We start from the raw sequence: 24,574 nt of genomic DNA, 5'->3' as shown, positions 1-24,574 counted from the left end.
TGAGTGTATTGGGAAGTGGATTAAAGATCGGAGAGGGGAATTGGAGCCCCGAAGTATGCCACAATCGAAATCAAGAATTTTCCCAATAGGTTGGGAAATCTAGAGAGTTTTTGTGCATGTCAACATATTTTTAGAAACACTTCGCACTCGAATTCGGAACTTTTCGGGGTTACTAGACTCCCGATATGACTCCGCTAAAATGGGTATTTTTCCCAAAGTATTCTAAAAATTCTAAAAAATTTAGAAAGGTCAAAAATAATTTGTTGAATCTATTGCAAAATTTTCATAATTTTTTGAGATATGGAGCTCAATATATAAGCGTTTTAAAATGATATGTTTTTCAAACGATCCCTAAAAATTATGGGAAATATTATTATTGTTGAAAATAATATTTTTGACCATCCTTGGATTTTTGATTTTTTTTCTAAAATAATTTAGAGGATACAATTGAAGAAACAAGGTTGTTTGGTGTAAAGGAACCAAACATGTCATAAGAAATTTTCCAAAAATATGGAAAATGAAACTTTATATCTAAAATTGGACAAATATAAAGTTTGAGGGCTGAATTGGACGTAAACAATAGTCCATGGGTCGAATTAATTCGAATTTATTGAAAATAATCCAAATTTAGATAGTCGGAAGGCCAAAATAATTTCAAATTAATAAATTAATTCATAATTAAAGTTGCTAGACAAATTTAAAGGTATTGAGAGTGCATGAGCCTCTTTGCACGTCTTGCAAAAGTTTAGGAATTCGAAAATAACAAAAGAGGAAAACGGAACATGCAACCTTCATCGTCTTCCTTGTTGTTCTCTTCCACCTTCCTGGTTCCCGACACCACAACTATTCAGGGAGATTCGCCTAGATACTAGACAATAGAAGTCGCCTCGGAAACAGCTTTGCCTTCGTCGTCTAGATACCTCCTGATTCGCGATTAGAATCCAACGTCGAAGAATAGAGGCGCACTCTATTCTTCTGATCTGTACTTCTAGTTTTCCATATGAATCTTCATTCTGCCTCTTCATGGCCACGGAGGATTGGATCTCGTCGCTTCGGAGGCTTTCCAATGCAATGAAGACTTCGGACAATGATTTTAGCTCACCATAATGAAGAACAAAGGAATCGAAATGGATTCCTATACATATCTAAAAACTAGAAATGATTATTGTCTACGATCTCCTATTTGTCAACGCATTATCTCCACGAATGGAACGTGTGCTCTCCTCGTCTTCTAGAGCTTCGATAGTGCCTTCGCTACAATGAGGAGATGGCCTGCAACTCTTCCGAACAACTAGCGGAAGTTCTTCCTCCGATGACCTAGCTATGACAATTTTGGCGAGAAGAAATTTGAGAAACGAGTATATCCAAGACCCAGCCTCTTCTTAGAACTATACTTAATCTACATAGGACTCTAGCAACTAATGTAAATTAAGCATTCAAACATCAATTCATTAATTAATAACAAACTATAAATTAATCATTGAATTATATGAATCAACATAACGTCGACGTCGTTGTACAGAACCGACATCTCAAATAAATTACAACATATAAGGCTAGAGAAACCTAACTAAAGAACTAAAGTACGAAAAGAACAATAGAAGGAATTGACTTGTCGGAGAAGTTGTTCTCCTGGATGGAATGACCTTCAAGTGTTCATGAATTGGTTACTTACTTCTCAAGTCAAGCTCGCTCTCTCTCTCTAAGGATGAGTGTAAACCATACAAATAATAAATCGTGCATCAATTGAATGAAGTAATGTCCTTATATACCTCTTAGTCAAGGGTATATTTGGGATATTTTATTTATGGAGTTGACTCAACCAATAACTCACTCAGCGGATCATCCCAGACTTATTTCGACTAAGACCAAATCTTATGTGTGGGTAATCCGTCCACCTTCATTCACCAACTTGAAATAGATCAAAATGAAGGAGTGTGACCCAAGTTACACAATTTCAAAGTCAGGCTTCTTTTGAGTTTCTAGTTTCAGCCAACATGGATCAACCAAAACTTCAAATATCCATAACATTTGACTCAGGATAACTTTGAGGCTAAGCCATGGTGAATTGGAAATGTATTTAGGTTGGCTAAATAATTCATTTTGTCCAAAAAAATACGACACAAATCGTAGGTACATGCAATTCTTGATGGAGCTTTGTGGGTCTTGAAAGGAATAGTCTAGTGTACGGGCAACCTAGAGTGGGTTGTAAGTCAAGCCACGAGTGTTACTTGCTATAAAATGAAAGACAATTCAAATATATTTCCAATGGTAGCTCACTTGCACGATATGGTCAAGTGAGTACAAAGATATGATTTTTCAAAATCACACCATGCTTCAATTCGCTTTAAGACCGAAGTGGGTTAGCTTGCATCGGGTTGTCATGATGAATTGACCACCTTAGTTTTCGAATGGAGACACGGGATTAGTGTTATTCTAATAGGTTGTGTCTTAAATTTCCATTTATATGTCACATTCCGAATTTGAAGCTTTATAACTTCAGTTATTCATTTTACATTGCAAGCATTTTTGTTTTGATCCCGTCTTGGTCACATTGTTTTGTACCGCTGATTTCGAGAGGTTAAATTTGAATCAATTTTGGATACAAACAGATCTTGTAAAGGACTTTTCAAGCTTTCTAAATCACCCAAGATCATCTATTTCTATTGAGTATAGCGATCTAGGTGAATTTTTAATGTTGGTGATCCTTGTAGGATTTCTTCAATGAATCAAAGCGCTAAATACATCCCTTGTACAGAATTACAAACGACAATATTATACTCAAAATTCATAATTTTTCGAAGCGGACAATCTGAACGTACCAGTTCTCTCAAATTCAGACTTTTTATGAAAAATGGCGTTTAAATGCACAAACAAGCCTCAAGCTGGTTTTGGGGTATGTTTTGTCCAACATCATTATTATATTTCATGTTCATGATTTTTCAAACCAGTTATTCTAAAGGTATGAAAATATCTGAAGTTCAAGTATTTTTGGATATAGGTGTTTGGACCACTATTGAAGGGTCGTTCTAAGCCAATTTTTAAAATTATTTCTGATTATTACACCTATTATCCAATAATAAAGTATGATCATCATACTAGACCGGGAATATTTATTTTAATTTCGGGGTGTAAAAATTTTAATGGTTGAAACAAGACTCTCTTGTTTACAGGAGCTGGAGAAAAGTTTTAAATCTAGAATTTATTTTCTCAGTCCACAAACTTGTTGTAGATCCAATGTTTTCCTTTATTACTAAGGTCTGTTTTACCTTACTTTTCATATTTATCTTAACTGCTTTGATAGAATAGGATAACCTTCTGGACAAAAGTTGGGTTATCAAGCTATGGAAGTACACAATTGTTCAAACTCTAATGATCAACTTGTTTTCGACTGAGATGAAGGACCTAATTTGAAATACTTTTTGTTTTTGGTTCCGGATGATCCAGATGAGAAATTGCCAATAAAATTTTGAACTTGTGTTTTTAACTAACTTCTGTTTTCAAATGTGATCCTAGAAAAAGAGTTTCCAAATGGGGGAGCGGATTGCTTCTATTTCTTTGTTCTTTGAGTTGTGTTTGTAAACAGTTTGACTATAGCTATGGTTTTTACAGATAACAGTTGTTAAAGTTGCATTGTCCACCAGCAGTCGAAATCAAAAACTTGACTTTGTTATGGCTAAAACACTAAAGGAACAGGCTTTTGCCACACTAGATAAAGTCGCAAAACTCGTTCAGAAGGTATAACCTCTTAACTATTTATACCTTATTTTCTTCATCCTTAATGACTTGTTTCTGTAAATAACCAAACCTATGGACCTGAAGATATAGAAGGCATCATCAACATGGTTTCTATGACACATCTTCATGTAGAATTTGACAAGCTACTCTGAGAATTAGAATATCCCTTCCATCTTCAAATTTTATCTTTCTTTTTTTTTTCACAATTCCCTCTTTGGAACCTCAAAGTTGTGCTAATTTGTTCATTTGTTAGTTAGTCTCTCTTTTGCATGTGTTAGGACTCAAACATATTATTCATTTATTTTTTAAAATTAATATTTCAATGTTTTCTTAGTTAGTTACTATTGAACCAAAAAGAGAAAGAAGGGCACTTCATCAGAAGTATTATAATTATATATATTTTACAGAATTTCTTGCATGACTGACATCATCATTTTCTCTATAATTTTTTTAGGTTTACTGTCTTGAATTTTGGAGAAAACAAAAAGTGAATTTATATTTTAAAAAAATGTTATTATTTATTAAATAAATGAATTTATGTAATTAATTTTGTAAATATGTTCTTTAGTGTTATTTGTTTATTATTATTTTTAATTATATATATAAATAAATATAATATATAATTAATATTTTTTAAATAAACTCTTAATATATTTTGAAATAATATTTTTTAAAATAAATCCTCAATTTTAAGTGTTTGCAAATAATGATGTTTTTTAAAAAAAAACTTTCCAGATTTGAAATAAAGTTTTGATTTGTCTTGATTTTGCCATTATTTGGAAACAAAGTTATGTTAGTTGGTGTGACCGTGTGGGTAATAATTTAATATAATATTTATATATATTATAAATAGTATTGAATAATATATAGGTATATTAGTTATTTTTAATTTTAAAATAAATTTTATTAAAAATATTTTTTTTTAAATTAATTTACATAGTTATTAATTTAAAAATAAAAACTCTTATATTGTTACACTAATCTAATATATTATATTATAACATATTTCTAAATATATCTAAAAAAATATATTATAAAATGAAAAAAAAAATAAAAAATATTATAATAGATTGACGCACAAGGATTTAAAAAAAATCATTTAATAAATTTTATATTTAATTTTAAAAATTGAATTATTGGTTAAACCCGATTAACCATTTATTAAAACCGACTGTTAATCTATTTGTAAAATATAAAATAAAACTGATTAAACACCTACAACAAATAATAATTGGTCAATTTACCTTTTACTATACATATATATTTGAATTTGAATTTTAAAAAAAATATATATGTTTAAATTTAAATAATAAATACTTTTAAAACCCTAATTATATTAAAATTGATAAAAAAAAAAAATGGTGTGAAAAGAATGTATATCAACAACAAAACAATGTTTATATTTCAATATTATATATATAGGATATGATTACAAAAGACATACATTAGTTTCTATTTATTTTAATTTGAATAAATGATATTTATATTGAACTTTGTAAATATTATTTCAATAAAATCAAAATCATTTTTTAAATAATGTAGAATCGTAAGAATTTAACAGATTTTAAAGTCATTTTAACCACCATTGTTCCTAATGGTAATCTGTAGAATGAGATTATAATTGAAAACAAAATTCTCTTTAAAAATAGTTAAAACAATCTTAGAATAATTAGAATTATTCTGAAAAGTAAAAATAAGACAAAACCTGGTCTAGAAACAATGTTTAAATCCAGAAAACCAGAAGAAACAATATTAAAATTCTGCAGAAACACAAAATCTCACACAATCTAACTAACTAAGTGAGCCTTGTTCAGAATAACACCTTCATACTTGACCTGAAACCACTTCATTGAATCCTCCTTTGTGACCCTGTGTTGAATCCCCACGCGAGTTTTGCATCTTCTCCTTCGCCCTACACGATACCCCGGGCGTTCCAACACCACATAGAAATCCATACCATAGATACCAGTTGAAGGATCATACCTAAAAATGACAATTTATTATATACCTCTATCTGAACAATCAAACCAAAAATTATTAATACTGTTTGCCTATCAATTAGTTGGATCTGGGTTATTTGATTAACCTGTTTTATTTTACAAAAAAAACAGGTTATTTGAGATTATTCGAGTGATTTGAATGATATAATCATAAATACCCTGCATCAAACACCAACATATGAACACAGTCAAACCAGAAACTATTAATATTGTGTGCCTAAGAATTAGTTTGAACTGGGTTATTTGAATAACCTGTTTTATTTTACAAAAAAAAATCAGGTTAATTGAGATTATTCAAGTAATTTGAATGATATAACATAAATACCCTACATCAAACACCAACATATGAACACAATCAAACCAGAAACTATTAATATTTTGTGCCTAAGAATTAGTTTGATCTGGATTATTTGAATAGCCTATTTTATTTTACAAAAAAATCAGGTTATTTGGGATTACTCGAGTGATTTTAATGATATAATCCTAAATACCTGCATCAAACACCAACATATAAACAATCAAACCAGAAATTATTAATATTGTGTGCCTAAGAATTAGTTTGATCTGGGTTATTTGAATAACCTATTTTATTTTACAAAACTCAGGTTATTTGGGATTACTCAGTGATTTGAATGATATAATCATAAATACCCTGCATCAAACACAACATATGAACAATCAAACCAGAAACTATTAATATTGTGTGCTTAAGAATTAGTTAGATATGGGTTATTTGAATAACCTATTTTATTCTACAAAAAATCAGGTTATTCGGGATTACTCTTGTGATTTGAATGATATAATCTTAGTTGCCCTGCATCAAACACCAACATATGAACAATCAAACCAAAAACTATTAATATTGTGTGCCTAAGAATTAGTTTGATCTGGGTTATTTGAATAATCTATTTTATTTTACAAAAAAAACAGGTTATTTGGGATTATTCTGAGTGATTTTAATGATATAATCCTAAATACCCTGCATCAAACAAGGACAACATACGCTACTCAAGCATAACAGCAGTAGACATTTGTTTAGATAAAACAATCAAGACAAAGTCAATCCATTTAAGCTGTATAATCATCAAGTTCTTAGAATAGAAACCAACAAGTACTAGTATAATAAACTTTAGCTTACTTGATTCCAAGATCAATATGTTCTTGAATTCCAAAACCAAAGCAGCCAGTGTCACTGAAGTTCCTCCTTAGCAATTCATACTCCTTCACCTTCAGACCACTCTCTAAGAGCTGAGTTGCTTTCTCACCTCTAACAGTAACATAGCAAGCAATCTTCTCATTACGTCTGATTCCAAAAGACCGCACAGTGTACCTAGCTGTAAACCAGAAGAACCCAAAAGAGAATAGCCAACCATAATCTCATTAAATCAACTCTAAAACAAAGGAAAATGATTTCAATCAAAATATAGTCACAATTAATTGATGTTTCTTACAGATTTCTTACACGGAATCAGATAAATTTAAAATCTTTGATAACAAAAAGGAAGAGAATTTACCCTTAGAGAAAACAGGGGTTTGGCCACTGAGTTGCTCCAACACCTGCAAACAAGTGAGATCAACTTATGATAATGATAAGTTCAACATATGCATCAAACCCTAAACCCTAAACTGACAAAGAATTAACAATACCTTAGCAGCTCTTGTGAGACGATCTCCACTTTCACCAACGGAGATGTTGAGAACAAGCTTCTGGACCTTGATCTCTCTCATTGGATTCGACAGCTTCTTCTCTGATGCCTGCGCTCAATTCAACCATCAAAAACACAAATAAGAAATGCATTTTCTACATATGAAATGCACAATAACTCATAGAGATAGAGAAAGAAAGAGAGACCATGGCTGTAGTTTAGCTGCACCACCGCCGTCGACCAAAAAATGAACGATAAGATTGGAGCAAAATTATATAAGTAGGGTTTTCATCTGCATCAGTAGTAAATGACAATACTGTCCTCGGTCAGTTTTGTGATATTATTGATATAAGTATATACTTATTTCATTTTAATTATAAATTTTTTACTAATTAGTTTTTACTTTTTTTTATATTTTTTAGATTAAATTTAACATTTTTTATAATATTTATATTTTATTTTAATAGATTGAAGGCTAGTTTTCACAAATCACAAATATTATGTTCTTACACATGTTTATATTAAAAAAATGGCTCAAGGCTTTTTTTTTCTTTCTTTTTTTTTTACAGTTCTTGTACAATTTATTCTTACAATTTTTTTTATTTTATTTTTCGCATGGGATCGAAAGCATGACACAATTCAATTGGAAAAAAATTGGTTCAATGATGCCTCATTCGATTTTTAAAAATAATAATTTTGTTTATTTCTCTCTACAATAATTAATTTAAGTTTCAAAATTTAAGATTTAAGAGAAAGTTTAATAGAAATTATTTCAGCTTTAAAGAAAAATATGTAGGTTCTTTTTATTCTTATAATTTTTTATTTTCTTATTTTTTCACATGGGATCAAAGCATGACACAATTCAATTGAAAAAAAAAATGTTCAACGATGGCTCATTCGATTTTTAAGAATAATAATTTTGTTTATCTTCTCTACAATAATTAATTAAAATTTCAAAATTTAATTTTTAAGATTTAAGAAGAAAGTTTAATAGAAATTATTTCAAGTTTTGAAGAAAAATATGAAAGTTCATTTTATTCATCTTTTTACTATGAGTGATTTCATAGTCACAACAACAACTGTTTCCAGGGTTCCACGGCACTCTTGCAGAATTTGAAATAACACTAATGACGATGTTGAATATATTAGAGGAGGATTCACACACTTTTGTCAAATGAGCAGAATGTATTATAAGATAAGACCTGAATTGATCATTGTTGTGAAGGACGTGTACATATCGCATTAATTACTAGCAAAGGAATATAATAAACTCAAATTTGAAGCTTCATCACGCCTCATGATCATCCCATTATCATCGGACAAATATTTTGACAACTACCTATCAGCCGAGTCTTTGGTCTAATGATATTAATCATCACAATTTAGATGAAGAACAAGAGAATGAATTCTGAGTTCTTACTGAAATTAACTTCCAAACAAGTATGTGGAGGCTATATTACTTTTCATTCTTTAACTAAAAGGGTTAAGATGTGTGGACATCCTTACAATGAAGTTCTTATAATAGGATTTCTAAGTTAAAGAAGATAAAATGGAGGATTATGTAACGTGACAAGTTAGCAAATTATATCGTCACATTGCTTATTTTTTTCCATATAATATTTCTCCTTCCAAAATAAATTTGATCTCGTTGATATTGATGTTTAGGGAGATGTAACTAAGAATCATACATTAAATATCATACCCTGTATACTTACAATTATGGATTATATGTTCGAGATTTTCTTAATTCATAATAAAATATTTATTTTGACAAAATTTAAAATTTCTATGGGTCAAAACTCAATACGTTAATAATATTCAAATTTTAGACACCATAATAGAACTAAACTTGTTAATTCAAAATGTAATATTCAACTTTTAGACACCATAATAGAACTAAACTTGTTAATTCAAAATGTAATTTTTTTTAAATAATTTAGTGTGTATACTCTCCACAACAACATGAAGTTGTGAAAAGAAAACATATACATCTAACTTGCAAGATCAATTTTGAAATAATCAAATCTACTAATCAAATAATTGTAAGTTCTTATTTTAACTGTGACATATATAATCAATAGAATGTAAACACAAGTCTTAAATTGAAAAACAACTATTTTCATGCTTAATAGACATGATACTAATGGACATAAACTAAATAAGATATTTTAAAAACTTTTTAATTTCTTATACTACATGACCAACAAAAATCAATATTTGAAGATGAAGTCGTAACATATAACATATTCTCTTACTTTTTCGGAAGGTTCATCGGATTATACAAAAACATAAAATTCACTAAAAAAAAAAGATTTTTCTAAAAAATATTCACATCTTAAAGATTATGCTAAATTGAAGAGTAGCAAAATGGGGTCGGGACTATGTACATTCCAATCTCTTTAATTGTGAAACTAAGAAGCATATAATAATTTTTTGAAAGATTAATAAACATGTTTCATTCAAATGACATGTACATCATGATCTATAGAAATATGACTATATGTGTGTTTGAATGCTTTTAAATTGTTGTTTAATTAATGAACTTAAATATTTGAAACAAAAGCATATTACAGTATATTTTTTATTTTCATTTTATAATGCTATAAATTAAAATATACCATAAAAGCCTAAAAGAATATTCAATGGTGATATCTATTTCGTTATAGTTTTTATATATGTATAAGATATAAAACACTAAATCCAATCAAGGTGAATAATTATTTTTTTCATAAAAAAATCTAATTTATATGTATTCATTTGGGAGAATGAATAATTAATAATTAATTAATTAAAACTACCCTTTAATAGAATTTAAAAGTCAATCTCCCACAAATTACCATCTCTACTTCATCACTTACATCCTTTCCATTTACACTAAAAAACTAGCCGTTATACTCAAATTAAATCCCTTAAACTCTCTTAAGAACCTAAACACAATATTAATATAAAACCCAAATCTTGTATGAGTATCATTGTGAATATTTTATTGCGAGAATCCGAAAAATCTAGAAAATATTGGAGATCAATGTCTAAATCTACTAGATGTGCAGCTTGCAAATATTTGAGAAGAAGATGTGCCAAAGATTGCATTTTTGCACCATATTTTCCTGCAAATAATTCTCAGAGATATGATTCTGTTCATAAAATCTTTGGAGCAAACAATGTTTCCAAAGCGTTGAAGGTATATATATATTTATATTATCATATCTACTTTCATTTACTTAATTTACATGATGACTTTAGAAAGAACAATCATTTGTTATAATTTTACTATTTTGAATTTTTAATGAACCCCTTGAAGATCTCTACTTAAATTGTTTTCCCTAGAACATGAAGATGAAGAAGAAGATGCTTGTTTTTTATATTTATTTACTTTTTTCTCTAATTTTTCTTTCAAAATAATGTAATTTTGTAGAATTTTTTCCTTATTTTCTCTAGTTTTTTCAAAACGATATAATTTGGTAGAATTTACTAGTTTAAATATATAGTTTAGTAACAAAGCATATAAACTTTTGTTTTGTTTGAAAAACAACGTAACGTCGTTTTCTTAAAAACTCGAAAAAGAGGAAAAAAAAACACCGTTAAAATAAACATTTGCCTTAATTTAAATGAAATAAAAGACAAATAATTAAACGCTCACAATAAACACGATTATTTATTCTAGTCTTCAAATTCGAAATATTAAGAAAATTAATACAATGATTGTTTTTTATATATGTTTACTTATTTTCTCTAGTTTTTCTTTCAAAACAATGTAATTTTGTAGAATTTATTTACTTATTTTCTCTAGTTTCTTCCCAAATAATGTAATTTTGTAGAATTTACTAGTTTAAATTTATAGTTTAGTAATCTAGCACATAATTAGTAATTTAAAATTCAAACTATTTTAAAAATAAAATTAATAAAATAGTTTCATCCTAAAAATTAATAATAAAAAATACAATGGCAGGATCTTCCTATGTATTCAAGAGCAGTGGCTGCGGACTGCATGACTATTGAAGCAAGTTGGCGGATAGCTGACCCGGTTTATGGTTGTACTGGGCTTATTACCCAATTACAAAACCAATTAATTATGGCCCAATCTGAGTTGGCCCAAGTTCAAGCCCAATTAGCTATTCAATGGGCCCATCAACAAAAGCAATGGATTCATCCTGACCAAAGTGCACAAATGGTTCAACCTTCTTGGGAAAATATAGATGGGTTTGTTGATTAGTTTGTTAATTTCTTAATTTAATTCAGTATTTACTTATTTATTACCACAATGATCATGTTAGAAGAAGAATAAATTAAGCTTTCTTATTGTAAATCAATGCCATTGTTTTAATAATGGAAGAATATTAAGAAGAACGTTGTTAAAATCGAGTTGATTTTTAAAATTTTACGATTTTACAATTATAGAGTAGATAAACAAGTTTGATTTAGGTCAATTCTTAACCTAGTCAAAATCTTACAATTTTAAATTTATGATATTAATATTTTACGATTTTATAATTTTATAAATAATTTTGATTTTACAATTTTATAAGGAAAAAAAGAGTGAATTCATATCTATAAATTAAAAAAGGTTATTATTTATTTAAATAAATAAATGTAATTAATTTTATAAATATAACCAATAGTTTCATTTACTTATTATTATTTTCTTAATTAATTTTATATTTAATTATATATTAAAATAATAATTCATTAATAAGATACTTAATTATATATATAAATAATAGTAATAATAATAATAATAATATATAACTAATAATATTATAAAATAATTTTTTTATGATTTTAAATTAACTATAAATTGTATGACTTTATAACTATTCAATTTTAGGTAAACTCTTAATTTTCATACATATAATAACAAAAGTATTGAAAAAATAAACATAAAATTACGATATGATCCAATAGTCATGCATTGCTTTAATGTGACTGGAAAAAAAATAGAAAACAATTTGAGGAATTGTGCAATTTCAATTTTTTTTATAAAAAATATATGTGTTTTCAATGAAATCGACATTATAAGTAATTTATAATCTTAATGAACTCAAAATAAACAATAAAATAAAACCCCAAACAAAGTTTTGTCAATAAGTAATTCTCAATTAAATGGATTAACTTAAGTGAAAATTGATGCATATGAGATGTTGTGTGAGTACTTTGTAAATAAAATTACAAGCTAAAAAATTTGATGATGTTGTCTTTACTTAGAAGATCAACTTCAAACATTATATTAAAAAAAAGAGTATAAATTTGACAAATATATTTTATTCGTGATTAATAAGTGATAAGTTTCAAATTCAATTTATATTACAAATATAATCTAATAAGGTAGTTCATACTATAAATTTAACTTTACAAATTAGAAGTCTCATATTTGATTCGCAATAAAAACACACTTATTAAATAGAAAAAATAACAATAAAATATTGTGATATTCATCTAAGAAATTAAACCCTAAACACATCTTAAATTAAAATAGAGTCGGGTGTAATTGTAAAAAATATACTCTGAAGGGATTTAGATTTAGGTGGTTGTTTGTATTTATGAATACAATATGATTTGAAAGCAAAGAATCTATCAGAACGGGGGAGAAGATTAGTACAATTATTAATGTTGCAAATCCATAGAATTAATAACTTGGGTCTCTTTGATTGTATTTGACATTTCTCGTCTATGTTAAGAGTGTATAAAATCCTCCAGCTGTAGTTGATTAGTGCGTTGATGATCCAATAGCCCGACATATTTGCTGAAATTCTTACTCTTTGGTTTATTATTGGTCATTTAATACTTTAGCTTAGGCTTGTAAGCACACGATGAATGTCTAAATAGGGAATACATGTATTTGTGGGTCGTAAATGTAGCACTATAGGCTTCTATCTAAAGTCGTCTACTAGGTACCCATGGCTCACACTCATGTGCTTACAAATTTATTTTTTGGAATGAAGGAAAACTTGAATGACAATTTACAATCAAGCCCTCGCTTAAATTCAAAGCGCTTCTAAATGAAGTCGAATCCGTAACCTTTTGGACTCTTAAACCGACTCATTTGTTTAAAAATTCAATTAAGAAAACCTGATTATTTAAAAAATAATGATGTGATTGATTTTGAAAATATATCATTTTTGATAAAAAAGACTTAAAGAGTATTAATATATATAAATATAAAATAAATGTGACAACGGATTAAGCACGTTCGCAAACACACTTAATCATTTAACCAGACACAAAATTTATTTTCGCTAGTCTAGAAGAGGAAATAACAAGTATAACCCACTAATAAAACTTTTATATATATATATATATATTTTATATAAATAATTTTTAAGATTAATAAATTGAATGATGTGATAGAGAAAAAATGAGTGATATATATATATATATTTTTTTTTTTATAGTTATTCAAATAAACAAACAAAAAAGGCATAAAGAAAAAAAAGTGCAAAAATCATAATTACCAAACTTTTGGAGGGCATTTCCGTAAATATAATATTTTCATTCATTTGTGTTGTCTAAAGCGTTTCTTCTATCTCCAAAATCGTCAACGAGAGGAAGAGAGAGAGAGACTCAAAACCCTATAGCCAGCAAGTCTCAGATCGGCCATGGCTTCCACCAAAGAACGGGAGACGTTCGTATACATCGCCAAGGTTGCCGAACAAGCTGAACGTTATGATGGTTAAATTCCTTCCTATCTCCAACTTCTCTTAATAATTCATCTTTTAACTGGAATCTCTCACTCTATCTTTTGTTTAGATACTCCTTTTTCTTCACACGTACTTGAATCCTCCAGTTTCATGTTTTGTTTAGAAGATCCTTTTTTGTTCATATGTACTTGAATCCTCTATTGTGTGTGTTCACATGTATATGGATCCTCTATTTCTAGGTTTTGTTTAGCAGTTCTTTGTGTTTGTGTATGCTTGGATCTTCAATTTCCAGTTTTTGTTTAGTAACTTCTTATGATTCTGTATATTTGGATCATCTAGTTCTAGCATTTTCAACCTGGATTTCAACTGATCTTCTCTTTCATCATGACAGAAATGGTGGAATCTATGAAGAAAGTAGCAGAGCTTGATGTTGAATTGACAATAGAGGAGCGAAATTTGCTTTCTGTTGGATACAAGAACGTGGTTGGTGCTCGAAGAGCTTCATGGAGGATTCTATCATCCATTGAGCAGAAGGAAGAGTCGAGAGGGAATGAGGTGAATGCAAAACGGATCAAAGAGTATAGACAGAAGGTTGAATCTGAGTTGTCAAGCATTTGCAATGATATCATGACTGTGATTGATGATCATCTAATTCCCTCTTGCACCGGGGGAGAATCCACTGTATTTTTCTATAAAATGTGAGAGATAATAAACTTTTTAAGATCAGTTTGCTCGACTTTTTGAGAAATTTGGTTGGATGTTCAAGTTTCCTCATATTCTTCTACTTATTATGGTGTAGGAAAGGTGATTACTATCGATACTTGGCTGAGTTTAAGATGAGCAATGATAAGAAAGAAGTGGCTGATCTTTCTCTGAAAGCATATGAGGTATTTTCTCCTTAGGTTTTCTATTTATCAAGATTGCTTTTGCTTCTTCTGAACTCTTATTTATATTTTTTTCCTTTATCTCTCTCATTCTATCCGCAGGCAGCCACTACTACTGCTGAGTCTGATTTGCCTCCCACACATCCCATCCGATTGGGGTTAGCGTTGAATTTCTCAGTTTTCTACTATGAGATTATGAATTCTCCTGAAAGGTTAGATATATATATTATATTTTGCTTGAACAATTTAATGGTAAATGTATTTATGCTGGGGTTAACCTATATTCTCCAGGGCTTGTCATCTTGCAAAGCAAGCTTTTGATGAAGCCATCTCTGAACTTGACTCTCTAAATGAAGACTCCTACAAGGATAGTACCTTAATTATGCAGCTTCTAAGGGACAACCTAACACTATGGACCTCTGACATCAATGAGGATGGAGGTGAGCAATGATAGTAGATGATTCCATTGTGCTTAGATAATTTATTGAGAAATCAACTTTTTGCTTTCTTTAAATTTACGGGATCATGTCAAGATATCATTGTTTCATTTAAGTAAGACTTTGAAAGGTTACCCACCAGGGTAGTTCAAGTGGTAAGATTATCAAACTTAGGAGGTTGATGTCTAAGTTCAATTCACACTGAAAACCCCTTGATTGAAGTGATGATGGTCATGATTGTGCGAAAAAACCCTTGTCTCAGTAAAAAAATGGTGAAAACTTTGCTTTGTGTGTAGGAATCTTGAACTTCAAAAAGTTGAAGTTTTAAGTTTGATTCACACTGAAAACCCCTTGATTGAAGTGATGATGGTCATGATTGTGCGAAAAAACCCTTGTCTCAGTAAAAAAAATGGTGAAAACTTTGCTTTGTGTGGAGGAATCTTGAACTTCAAAATCTTGAAGTTTTAAGTTCGATTCCCACTGTAAACACCTTGGTGGCTTGTGCTAGCTTCCTCCAAAAAAATTCCGGTTTCTACAAAAGGAAAGCAAAAAAACTGAAAACTTTGCTTTGTGTTCAAATTTGTTTTTCAAACAGTAGCAATTTTGATTAGAAAATATAAATTGGAATGACGGATCATCAATTTTCTCATTGGTCATACTCCTGGCAGTTACATCTCAACTATCATTTTACCATTGATGGGATAATGGGTTAAACCCTTCATCAAACAAGGCCTAAATTGTGCATCTTTTGCTTGCATATGTTCCTTAGATGAGATTCATGTTCTTTAAAGCTTGCTTGCTATATGTAGCTTCGTTTTCTTAATAATGTTTTCTTTAACCGGCAGAAGAAACGAGGTATGAAGCTGCTGCTTCTAAAGCTGGAAATGTTGATGATGAAGTAAGCATTCCTATCCCACACCTACTCACACATGAAATTGTTTTCATAGCATTCCCCTTCTTATATTAATGAAAATTTCCAAACGTTTATTTGCAGTGAATCTGATAGCAACAGGTCGAGCCCATTTGAACATTTGCACGAAGGGCGGGTACTGTTTTCTTCTGTGATTTTTTTTTTCAGTTGGCATATGATTAGTGATTGTGTTTGATTTCATATCATTGAACTTTATATGTACTTGTTCCTCAGCCTGCCTTTATTATGATATAGTGTGTAATTTTAGAACAGTGAGAAGTTTGACTTGCTTCCTTATTCTCGCTTGTGGATGGTGCCTTGCATGATTTTCTCGCCTGTCCTTTTATTGGTGGTTTAATTTCAACTATTTATTGATTTGATTTTTTCTTAGGCATAATTGAGTAATTAACAGTCAATTTGGTTTATATGGTAGACAGTTGAGAAATACCTCAAATAAATAGGGCACTTAGATCTTCTTCCTCAATGATCTCATATGAGGGGAACCCTAGGAGAGCTGCCCATTAAACCAACTTATGACTCACATAATGTTACCCTGGAGGGCATACCCTAACTAGATGGGAAGTGTTTTTGACTCACAAAACAGTATGCCACTTTTCCATGGATGATAGGATTTTACAATTAGGTATATTTTCCATCATATCAATCTATTAACCTTAACTTTACTAAGCACATGATTTTAGTTTTCTTTTTTATAACATGTTCTTTAACTTCAAGTGACAAAATGTCTTACTTACAAAAACTATAGGTTTCATGCTCGATTCTCGCTCATAAAATTTTGATTATATGATGGGCGTGACTGGGATCATGATAGCCACCTCGGAAATAAATCTGATTAAAAAAATAATGTTCTTAAGTTAAATTTTGTTAAATTAATTCAACATTTGGCTATTATTATAACTTTACACTCATGTGGTTGACAACTAGGCTCCAAAATCCTTTCACATGAAAATAATTATGGATTTCTTAAGTTGAATCAAATGTTTATTTTGCTTTTTCAATTCAAGCAATTGTTTTACTTCATTGATTGTTAGAAGTGCCAATTTATTTTTTAATAATGTGACTTTTTTAATTGATGCACTTGAAATTGCTTGTAACATATGAATGAAAATCAATGTAAAGTAAGTTATGATATAAATTAATTAGAATACAATGAGACATCAAAATAGATCACCAACATTTGTTACTATTGTCTTTTAATTGTTTAACCCCATTGAATTATTTTTTTATAATTAATCTCTATACAATTGTTGCAACACCTTAATTCTAATTGACTATTGTATTCTTTCATTTATAAAGTTCATAGTAATAAGTTAACATAATTAATCAAAAATGACAAAAAAAACCCTAAAACATTCTGTTCTTGAGCCAGTTGAACTAGTGTTGTTATGCTACATTTGAGGACCAGTTTGAGAATAATATAAAAACATTTGTAACCAATTCCAAAGAAGGTGTTTACTGCTAAAAACAAGGAATGCATAAATCATGATTAGCCTTTTAATTGGCTGATTTAATAATGCAAAAAAAAAAATCCACTAATATTAAACAATTATTATTCTAAGTTAAATGGACAACCTCAGAATCAAAATCTGATTATTTGAGCAAGAAAACGACAGGCTTCCCCTTCTTTCTCTCCTTTTCTCTTGTTGGTTTGATATAGCCTATACCCTTCCCTTCCCTAAATCATCTGCATAAAGAAGAATTAGGAAAATTTATCCGACACCAAGATAGAGACATGGCTTCCGAACAGCTTAGGAGAGAAGACGTGGTTGAAAAACACGACCAATCGTTGGAGAAGAACTCCGTCGAAGCCCACACCGGAGTAGTTACCCGAATTGCAACCCATTTTGAGTCCTTACATGATGAGAACCAAGGCTCCGACTTTCCGTTCAGCCCCACCAATCAGCTCACGACCTCATCCTCCTTTAAAGGCAACGCTAATAATAATAATAATCATCTTGTGGATGAAGAAGCAGCAGGAAAGAAGGAGATAACAGAAGCTGTCAGCAGCCCGACGTATCAGAAATTGGCCGACGCAGTCGGAAGGACATCGCAATACTTATCGGAGAGAGCAAAACCTGTCATAGAAACACTCTCCGAGAAAGCAAAACCCGTTATTGAAACACTCTCCGAGAAAGCAAAGCCTGTCATAGAAACACTCACCAACACCATTGCAGCAAATACTATTGTAGCAGATGAGCAGGTGAAATGAAATCTCCCATAATAAAGCATGTTTTTCTTTCTCGTGAATATTAATTGAGTAAACAAAGCATTTGTTAATTTTGAAATCTACAAATGAAGGCACAATCATCTACCAATTACGCCACACAAAACTCGGAAGCTTGCGAACTAATATCATCAGCAGCCGAGTGCGTGAAGGACACAACGGTAGACACCGCAAAGAAAGTTGGCACCTTCGTCGAAGAAAAAACCATCGTGGCAGCAGAATACAGCGAGAAGGCGGCGGTTGAGGCTAAGAAAGTCGGAAGTTACGTCGGAGAAAAGGCAGTGGTGGCGAAAGAAGTGGCGGTTGAGGCAGGAATAAACGCGGTTGTGTTCTCGGAGAAAGTGACTGTTGAGGCTAAAGACAGAGCGGTGGTGGCGGGATGGGGCGTGGCGCATTACACAGTTGAGGTGGCTGGGGGTGCGGCGGGGTTTATCGAAGGGAAGGCGGCGGCGGGGAATTGGGGTACGGTTGCGGATTATGTTAAAGAGAAAGCTGCGGCGGCAAAGGATGCGAGTGCTAGTGCGGAGGAGTATACTGCTCGGAAGAAGGCGAGCGCGGAGAGGGGAATGGAAGCTAATAAGGAGAGGTTGAGTAGTTCTGATGAGACGAGTTCGAGGGTTGATCTTGGACACTAGATTAAGAGAGATATATAATAAAGGGTTTGTGCAAATTGGTTGAAATTTCGAAAGTTATTTTCAAGATATCCGATTTTTAGTCTTGGTTCGGCGTATATTTTTGTTTGTTTGGTTTTTAAATTTTGTCTGGGACATAAGAAAGAAACAATAATTTGTTATTAGTCATAAGCCTCTCATGATAATTGTATAGATGGTTAATCATATGCTATAATTTAAGCAAAAGAATGAAAATTATATTGTTACACGCTTGACTATTCTTTATATATGGAAATTCAAAAATCATCATATAATAATCTAAAAATTGCGATAAAAAAGAAAAAGGGGTTTTGGAATTTCAGGATTTATTCGAAATATTTAATAACTTGATATTGAATAATGAAGTTGATATTGAATAATGAAGTTGATATTGAATAATAGTTTTGATCTCATAGTTTCAGCAGTTCTTCCGCTTCCAGGATAAATTTTCCCGTTTGTGTTTCATAAAAAGTAGGAAGTTTATGAATCATTACTCGGAAAAGAAATAAATAGTTAATATATTCAAGATAATTACGTATTTATAAAATACCGTCTCAATTCATCGTATTTTATCATATTCAGGATGTAAATTATTCAATAACTTGATTTGGAATAATGAGGTATCATATAAAAAGTCTACATAACTTTCAAGGGCTCATTTTATAATTTTTACATAAAATTTATTATTAAGTTAAGTTTATTTTCAGTAATAACACTGTTATTTAAAATAGTTAATCGTGTTGAGAAAAAAATTAATCTGAACAATTGATAAAAAAATATAAAGATAAAGTGGTAAAAAATAATAAAAAACACAAGATATAACGAGGTTCGGCCAACAATGCCTACAACCTCGAGGAGTCGTCTATTCATTTTCCATGGAATAATAGTTCAAGTAACCCTATATTACAATGTCTCTATGTATATGAGTACATCAAAAGACTAAACTATTACTCGTAAGCCCAATAAAAGGTTAAAGCCCATCACAATATATAAACTCTAATAAAATATGAGCCTAAAACCTAACAATCTCCACCTTGGGCTAATACTTATTGAGATTTGATGAATAAATTACAAATTCAACAATCTCCACGTTGACGAATTTTACATCCCTTAAGAAATACACGAGTTGTACCCATTAATCTCCACTTTGACAAAAGTCAAGCTATCAAGAAATAAGTGGGTTCAACACTTCAATCTTCACCTTTGCTCGAGCCATTCATGATATAACTTTTCGTACCACCACTTCCACTCAAGAGCCCTTAGAAGAATAACAATCTCCACCATCACGTATATTGCGCCATCAAAAGGTTATGAGTCACACATCAATCTTCATTGCTCGAGCCATTCATGAGATAAATCATTATACCTCCATTTCCGCTCAAAAGCCCTTATAAGATAAAATCATAGAGTTTATAACACTACGTAAATTTGGGTAACCACGTTATTTCAACGACGATAGACATTCAACAACTCTTCCCAATCTTTGTTCATACCCGTTGATATATATGCGGAAACTAGAATTAACAATTCTTTATTATGTCAAAAATAATTTTTACATTTGTTTGCCACAAAATGAGTGTCTTATTTTTCAAGTCTAACAATCGACTGAAACCAAAATACCGATTAGACCCGAGACGAACTTTTATCGTCTATTATTTCAAAATCAGATATATATCGAAAACTGAGAACACCTAAAAAGAACTTCTATCGTTTACTTTCTCAAATAAGATATTGATTGAAAGCGAAAAACCCAAGACAAACTTTTATCGTCTACTTCATAACAAATAAATTAGTTTATCACGACATCTCTTTTCTCAAGCTCAAGATCTGACAAAATATTTATCACCCATCTTGCCTTGAACGTTGCTCAACGAACTTGAACCTCATAATTCTCCTTTAACAAATTAACTTACAATTTACTAGTTTCTTGAATCCAAAACGACTAGTAATCCAAGAATATTATTTCAAGATTCACTATCTCTTCAATTGTCTTCACCAATTCTTCAAATGATTATCTATAGCTTCTTTGAAAGAAATTGAATATCATTCCATTTGAATTGATCGAACTTCTCATCTAGCCCTTTCTTAAATTATTATATCTTTATTTCATGATTTTATAGATTTTAGAAAATAAAGTGATATTAAATAAAACCGATTACTTATTAAGAGAATAAAATAATATAATCAATTATGTAAAATAGTATTTTTTTTTTAATGTCATTTATTTATTATTCGTCTTTAAATTGCTTTTATATTTTATATAATAATATATAGTGAATAATTTTTTAAAGTAAAATATTACGATTTTATAAATATGAAACTATTTTATTTAATTATTGATTTTAATTTTTTATTATAATAAATTAAAATATATTAATTTTATTTTATTGATGAAAGATTTTAATTTTTATCATTTTAATTTTAGATTGTTGTTCCTTTTATATAATTAAAATGTGAATAAATATATTCTTATTAATTTTACATTTATATATTCATTATAAGGTTAAACATACAATTTTGAATAACAATTCATTAATATAATTTTTAATAAAAAATAATTATATTTATTTATTTTTATTTATTAAAATTTTTATATATAAAATAAATTGATTTGTGAGAATAAAATAATATTTTCTTCAATGATTTCGATTATTAATAAATAAATAAAAAAATTAATTTGATAATTTGAATTTAATAATTTGTATGTGAATACTCTTTCCATACACTTTGCATAGAATAAGTTGGAAGTTTTCTTGTAAAATTAAATTAACAAAAATTAAAATTGTTGGAATTTGTATTCATTGAAATAAACTAGCTCTAGAAGATAAAAGTTTATTATTATGTTTAGGATAAAAATAAAAGTTTAATCACAAAAATGAGCATCATCTCTCTTGACAATAACTAAGGCCTTGTTTGATGTATGGGTTATTTGGATAAAGTCTGTGTTTTTTCCAAATAACCCTTGTGTGATGAAAAGGATAAAAAATCAGGTTTTTTAAATTTTATTCCTATTATACCCCTCCCTCTCTCCCTCTCTCCCTCTCTCTCTCCCTCTCTCCCTCTCTTCCTCTCTTCCTATATATATATATATATATATAAAATAAAATAATATTATATTAAATAAAATTTTAAATATAATAAAATAAATATTAAAAAACTATATATATATATATATTAATATTAACTTTTATTAATATATAAATAATTTTTTTATAAATACTTATAAATAACTGTTATTATAATTCAAATATTACATAAAATAATATAATAGATTATAATTTTATTTATATTGTGTATTTATTTTTATTTAATATAATTAATATAATTTTTTACATAAAATTAATGTTATAAATATTTTTATTTAAATATATGTCACTTTATTTTCTAATATAATTATTTATTTACACTATTTAAAATTTAAATGGTATATTAAATAATATAGATTGTTATAATTTTATTTATATTTTAAATTTATTTATATTTAATATAATTTTTTAAAATAAAATAATTTATTAATTTAATTTATATAAAAATAAATTTTATAATGTAATAAAATAATATATATATATATATTTATAAATATAAAATAAAATATTTAAGTAAGGGTAATATGGGTATTTTAATTAATAAAAGTGTTGATTTGATTGATGATGGGATTGTTGGGTTTTGGGATAAAACCTGGGTTTTATCCCAAAAACCCAAAGATCAAACGAGGCCTAATTCTAAAATTAATTTCTTGTGTGCTTTTATTTTAGATTCAGAAGATAACATATATATTAATAATAATTATTAATAGATTATATATTTGAAATAATAATAATAATAATAATTTTATTATATAAGAATAATAATTTTACTAATTAAATAAAATATTCAGTTTATTTTATTTTTTTCTAAATAGAGGAGATTTTAAAGTTTGGTTTTTAATGAGACCTTAATTAATTTTATTAAGAAACGTTTCTTTTTATGAATTAATGTGATAATTGGGTTACAATTTTATCTTAAATTGTAAAAAAATCATAATCACAAAATAATTAAAGAAAAATATTTCATTTATATAGAACTGATTTTTGTTACTTTCTCAAATACAATCAGTTGTAATATCAAATGGTGGAATTTTTTCTTTAAAGATTATGAATTGAGGGTGGGCATGGTACCCAACAAACACATTTGAATGTGTTACAAGTTCCTCCTAATTCATGACCTTCACTAATACATTTATTATTGCATTGTTTAATCGCAAAATAACAAATTCCTTTGAAAGTACCGCTACCAACTTCACATATGGACATCACTTGACCATTCTCTACAAACATAAGTTAGAAAAATTATTATAATTATTCACTATATTAACATATTTTAATTAAATTTTAATAAAAATATATTAAATAAACTTACGAGAAATTAGAAGAGCTAACACCAAAACAAAATTTAAGAGTAATTTGTCCATGATAATATATAATGATGATATGTTTTACTTGATGAGTTGTTCATATTATATTTAAACTAACTTGAAAATAAAAAAATGGTAGATCATGTAATTGTATTTATGAATAAGATTTTTTCATAATAATATTATAATCTAGTTATTAAACATTTTAATATTTTTTCAATACACATCTCTTATCTTTAAATAGAAAGGGAAAGCAAATAGGTTTTAATAAGATAGTGTATAGTAATCAATTAGTTTTAAGAAGATATATATTAAAATTTAGAATTTGAATTTACTTCCTGAAATCTTATTTGTTATTTCATAATAGCAAATGTTTTGTAATCTTATTATTTAAATAATAAATTAAAATATTTCATACATTTTTAATATGTTTATTTTACTATTTAATTAATTTATCTAACTAAAAATAAGTGTGATTTAGAAAAAGATTTTCTTGATATACTATAATTGACTTGTGTTTGAATGAAAATTAAATTATTAAGAAATAAAAATGGAAGAAGAAATTGATGAAAGATTATTGTCAATTCTAATTTTAATTATAGTAGTCAAAATTATGATATAACGGTACAAATTTAATGATTTAATAATTTTTAATTATTTTAACGATTCTGATATTAGTTAATTTTTTAACAAGTAAAACATAGATTTTTAATTTATAATTGTTAGATGTTATGATGTTAGTAATTTTTAAATTATTATAACTTTACTTCACGGTGTTATTGATTTTAGAAAATAAAGTGATATTAATAAAAACAAATTACTCATTAAAATAAAATAAAATAATATAATTGATTTTGTTAAACATTACTTTTTTTAATGTCATTTATTTATTATTAGTCTTTAAATTGATATTATATTTGATATAATAATATAGTGAATAAAATTTTAAAGTATAATATTACAGTTTTAAGAAAACACTAGATCTTATGATTTTATAAATATGAAACTATTTTAATTAATTATTGATTTTAATTTT

General features: G+C 28.5%; 3 protein-coding genes across 3 annotated transcripts; 2 read left to right on the top strand and 1 right to left on the bottom strand.

Moving 5' to 3' along the window:
• Positions 1-5,359: 5,359 nt before the first annotated feature.
• On the bottom strand, positions 5,360-7,706 carry LOC124941555 (60S ribosomal protein L11-like). The gene is made up of 5 exons (XM_047481895.1): positions 7,591-7,706; positions 7,386-7,493; positions 7,253-7,295; positions 6,877-7,072; positions 5,360-5,721 (listed from the first exon to the last, which is right to left on the bottom strand). Exons 1-5 carry the CDS (start codon positions 7,591-7,593, stop codon positions 5,526-5,528), a joined length of 546 nt encoding a protein of 181 aa, XP_047337851.1. The 5' UTR covers positions 7,594-7,706; the 3' UTR covers positions 5,360-5,525.
• A 6,182-nt stretch (positions 7,707-13,888) lies between these two features.
• LOC124941770 (14-3-3 protein 9-like) lies at positions 13,889-16,573 on the top strand. Its single transcript, XM_047482123.1, has 7 exons — positions 13,889-14,050; positions 14,411-14,717; positions 14,819-14,906; positions 15,006-15,115; positions 15,195-15,343; positions 16,186-16,238; positions 16,335-16,573. Exons 1-7 carry the CDS (start codon positions 13,978-13,980, stop codon positions 16,335-16,337), a joined length of 783 nt encoding a protein of 260 aa, XP_047338079.1. The 5' UTR covers positions 13,889-13,977; the 3' UTR covers positions 16,338-16,573.
• A 1,430-nt stretch (positions 16,574-18,003) lies between these two features.
• On the top strand, positions 18,004-19,130 carry LOC124943384 (seed biotin-containing protein SBP65-like). The gene is made up of 2 exons (XM_047483895.1): positions 18,004-18,471; positions 18,570-19,130. Exons 1-2 carry the CDS (start codon positions 18,004-18,006, stop codon positions 19,128-19,130), a joined length of 1,029 nt encoding a protein of 342 aa, XP_047339851.1.
• The last annotated feature ends 5,444 nt before the right edge of the window (positions 19,131-24,574 follow it).

The sequence above is a fragment of the Impatiens glandulifera genome, chromosome 6 (genome assembly GCF_907164915.1).
Source record: "Impatiens glandulifera chromosome 6, dImpGla2.1, whole genome shotgun sequence".
Taxonomy (NCBI): Eukaryota; Viridiplantae; Streptophyta; class Magnoliopsida; order Ericales; family Balsaminaceae; genus Impatiens; species Impatiens glandulifera.
The sequence above is the reverse complement of the archived record's forward strand: the minus strand, read 5'-3'. Positions and strand labels throughout refer to the sequence as shown.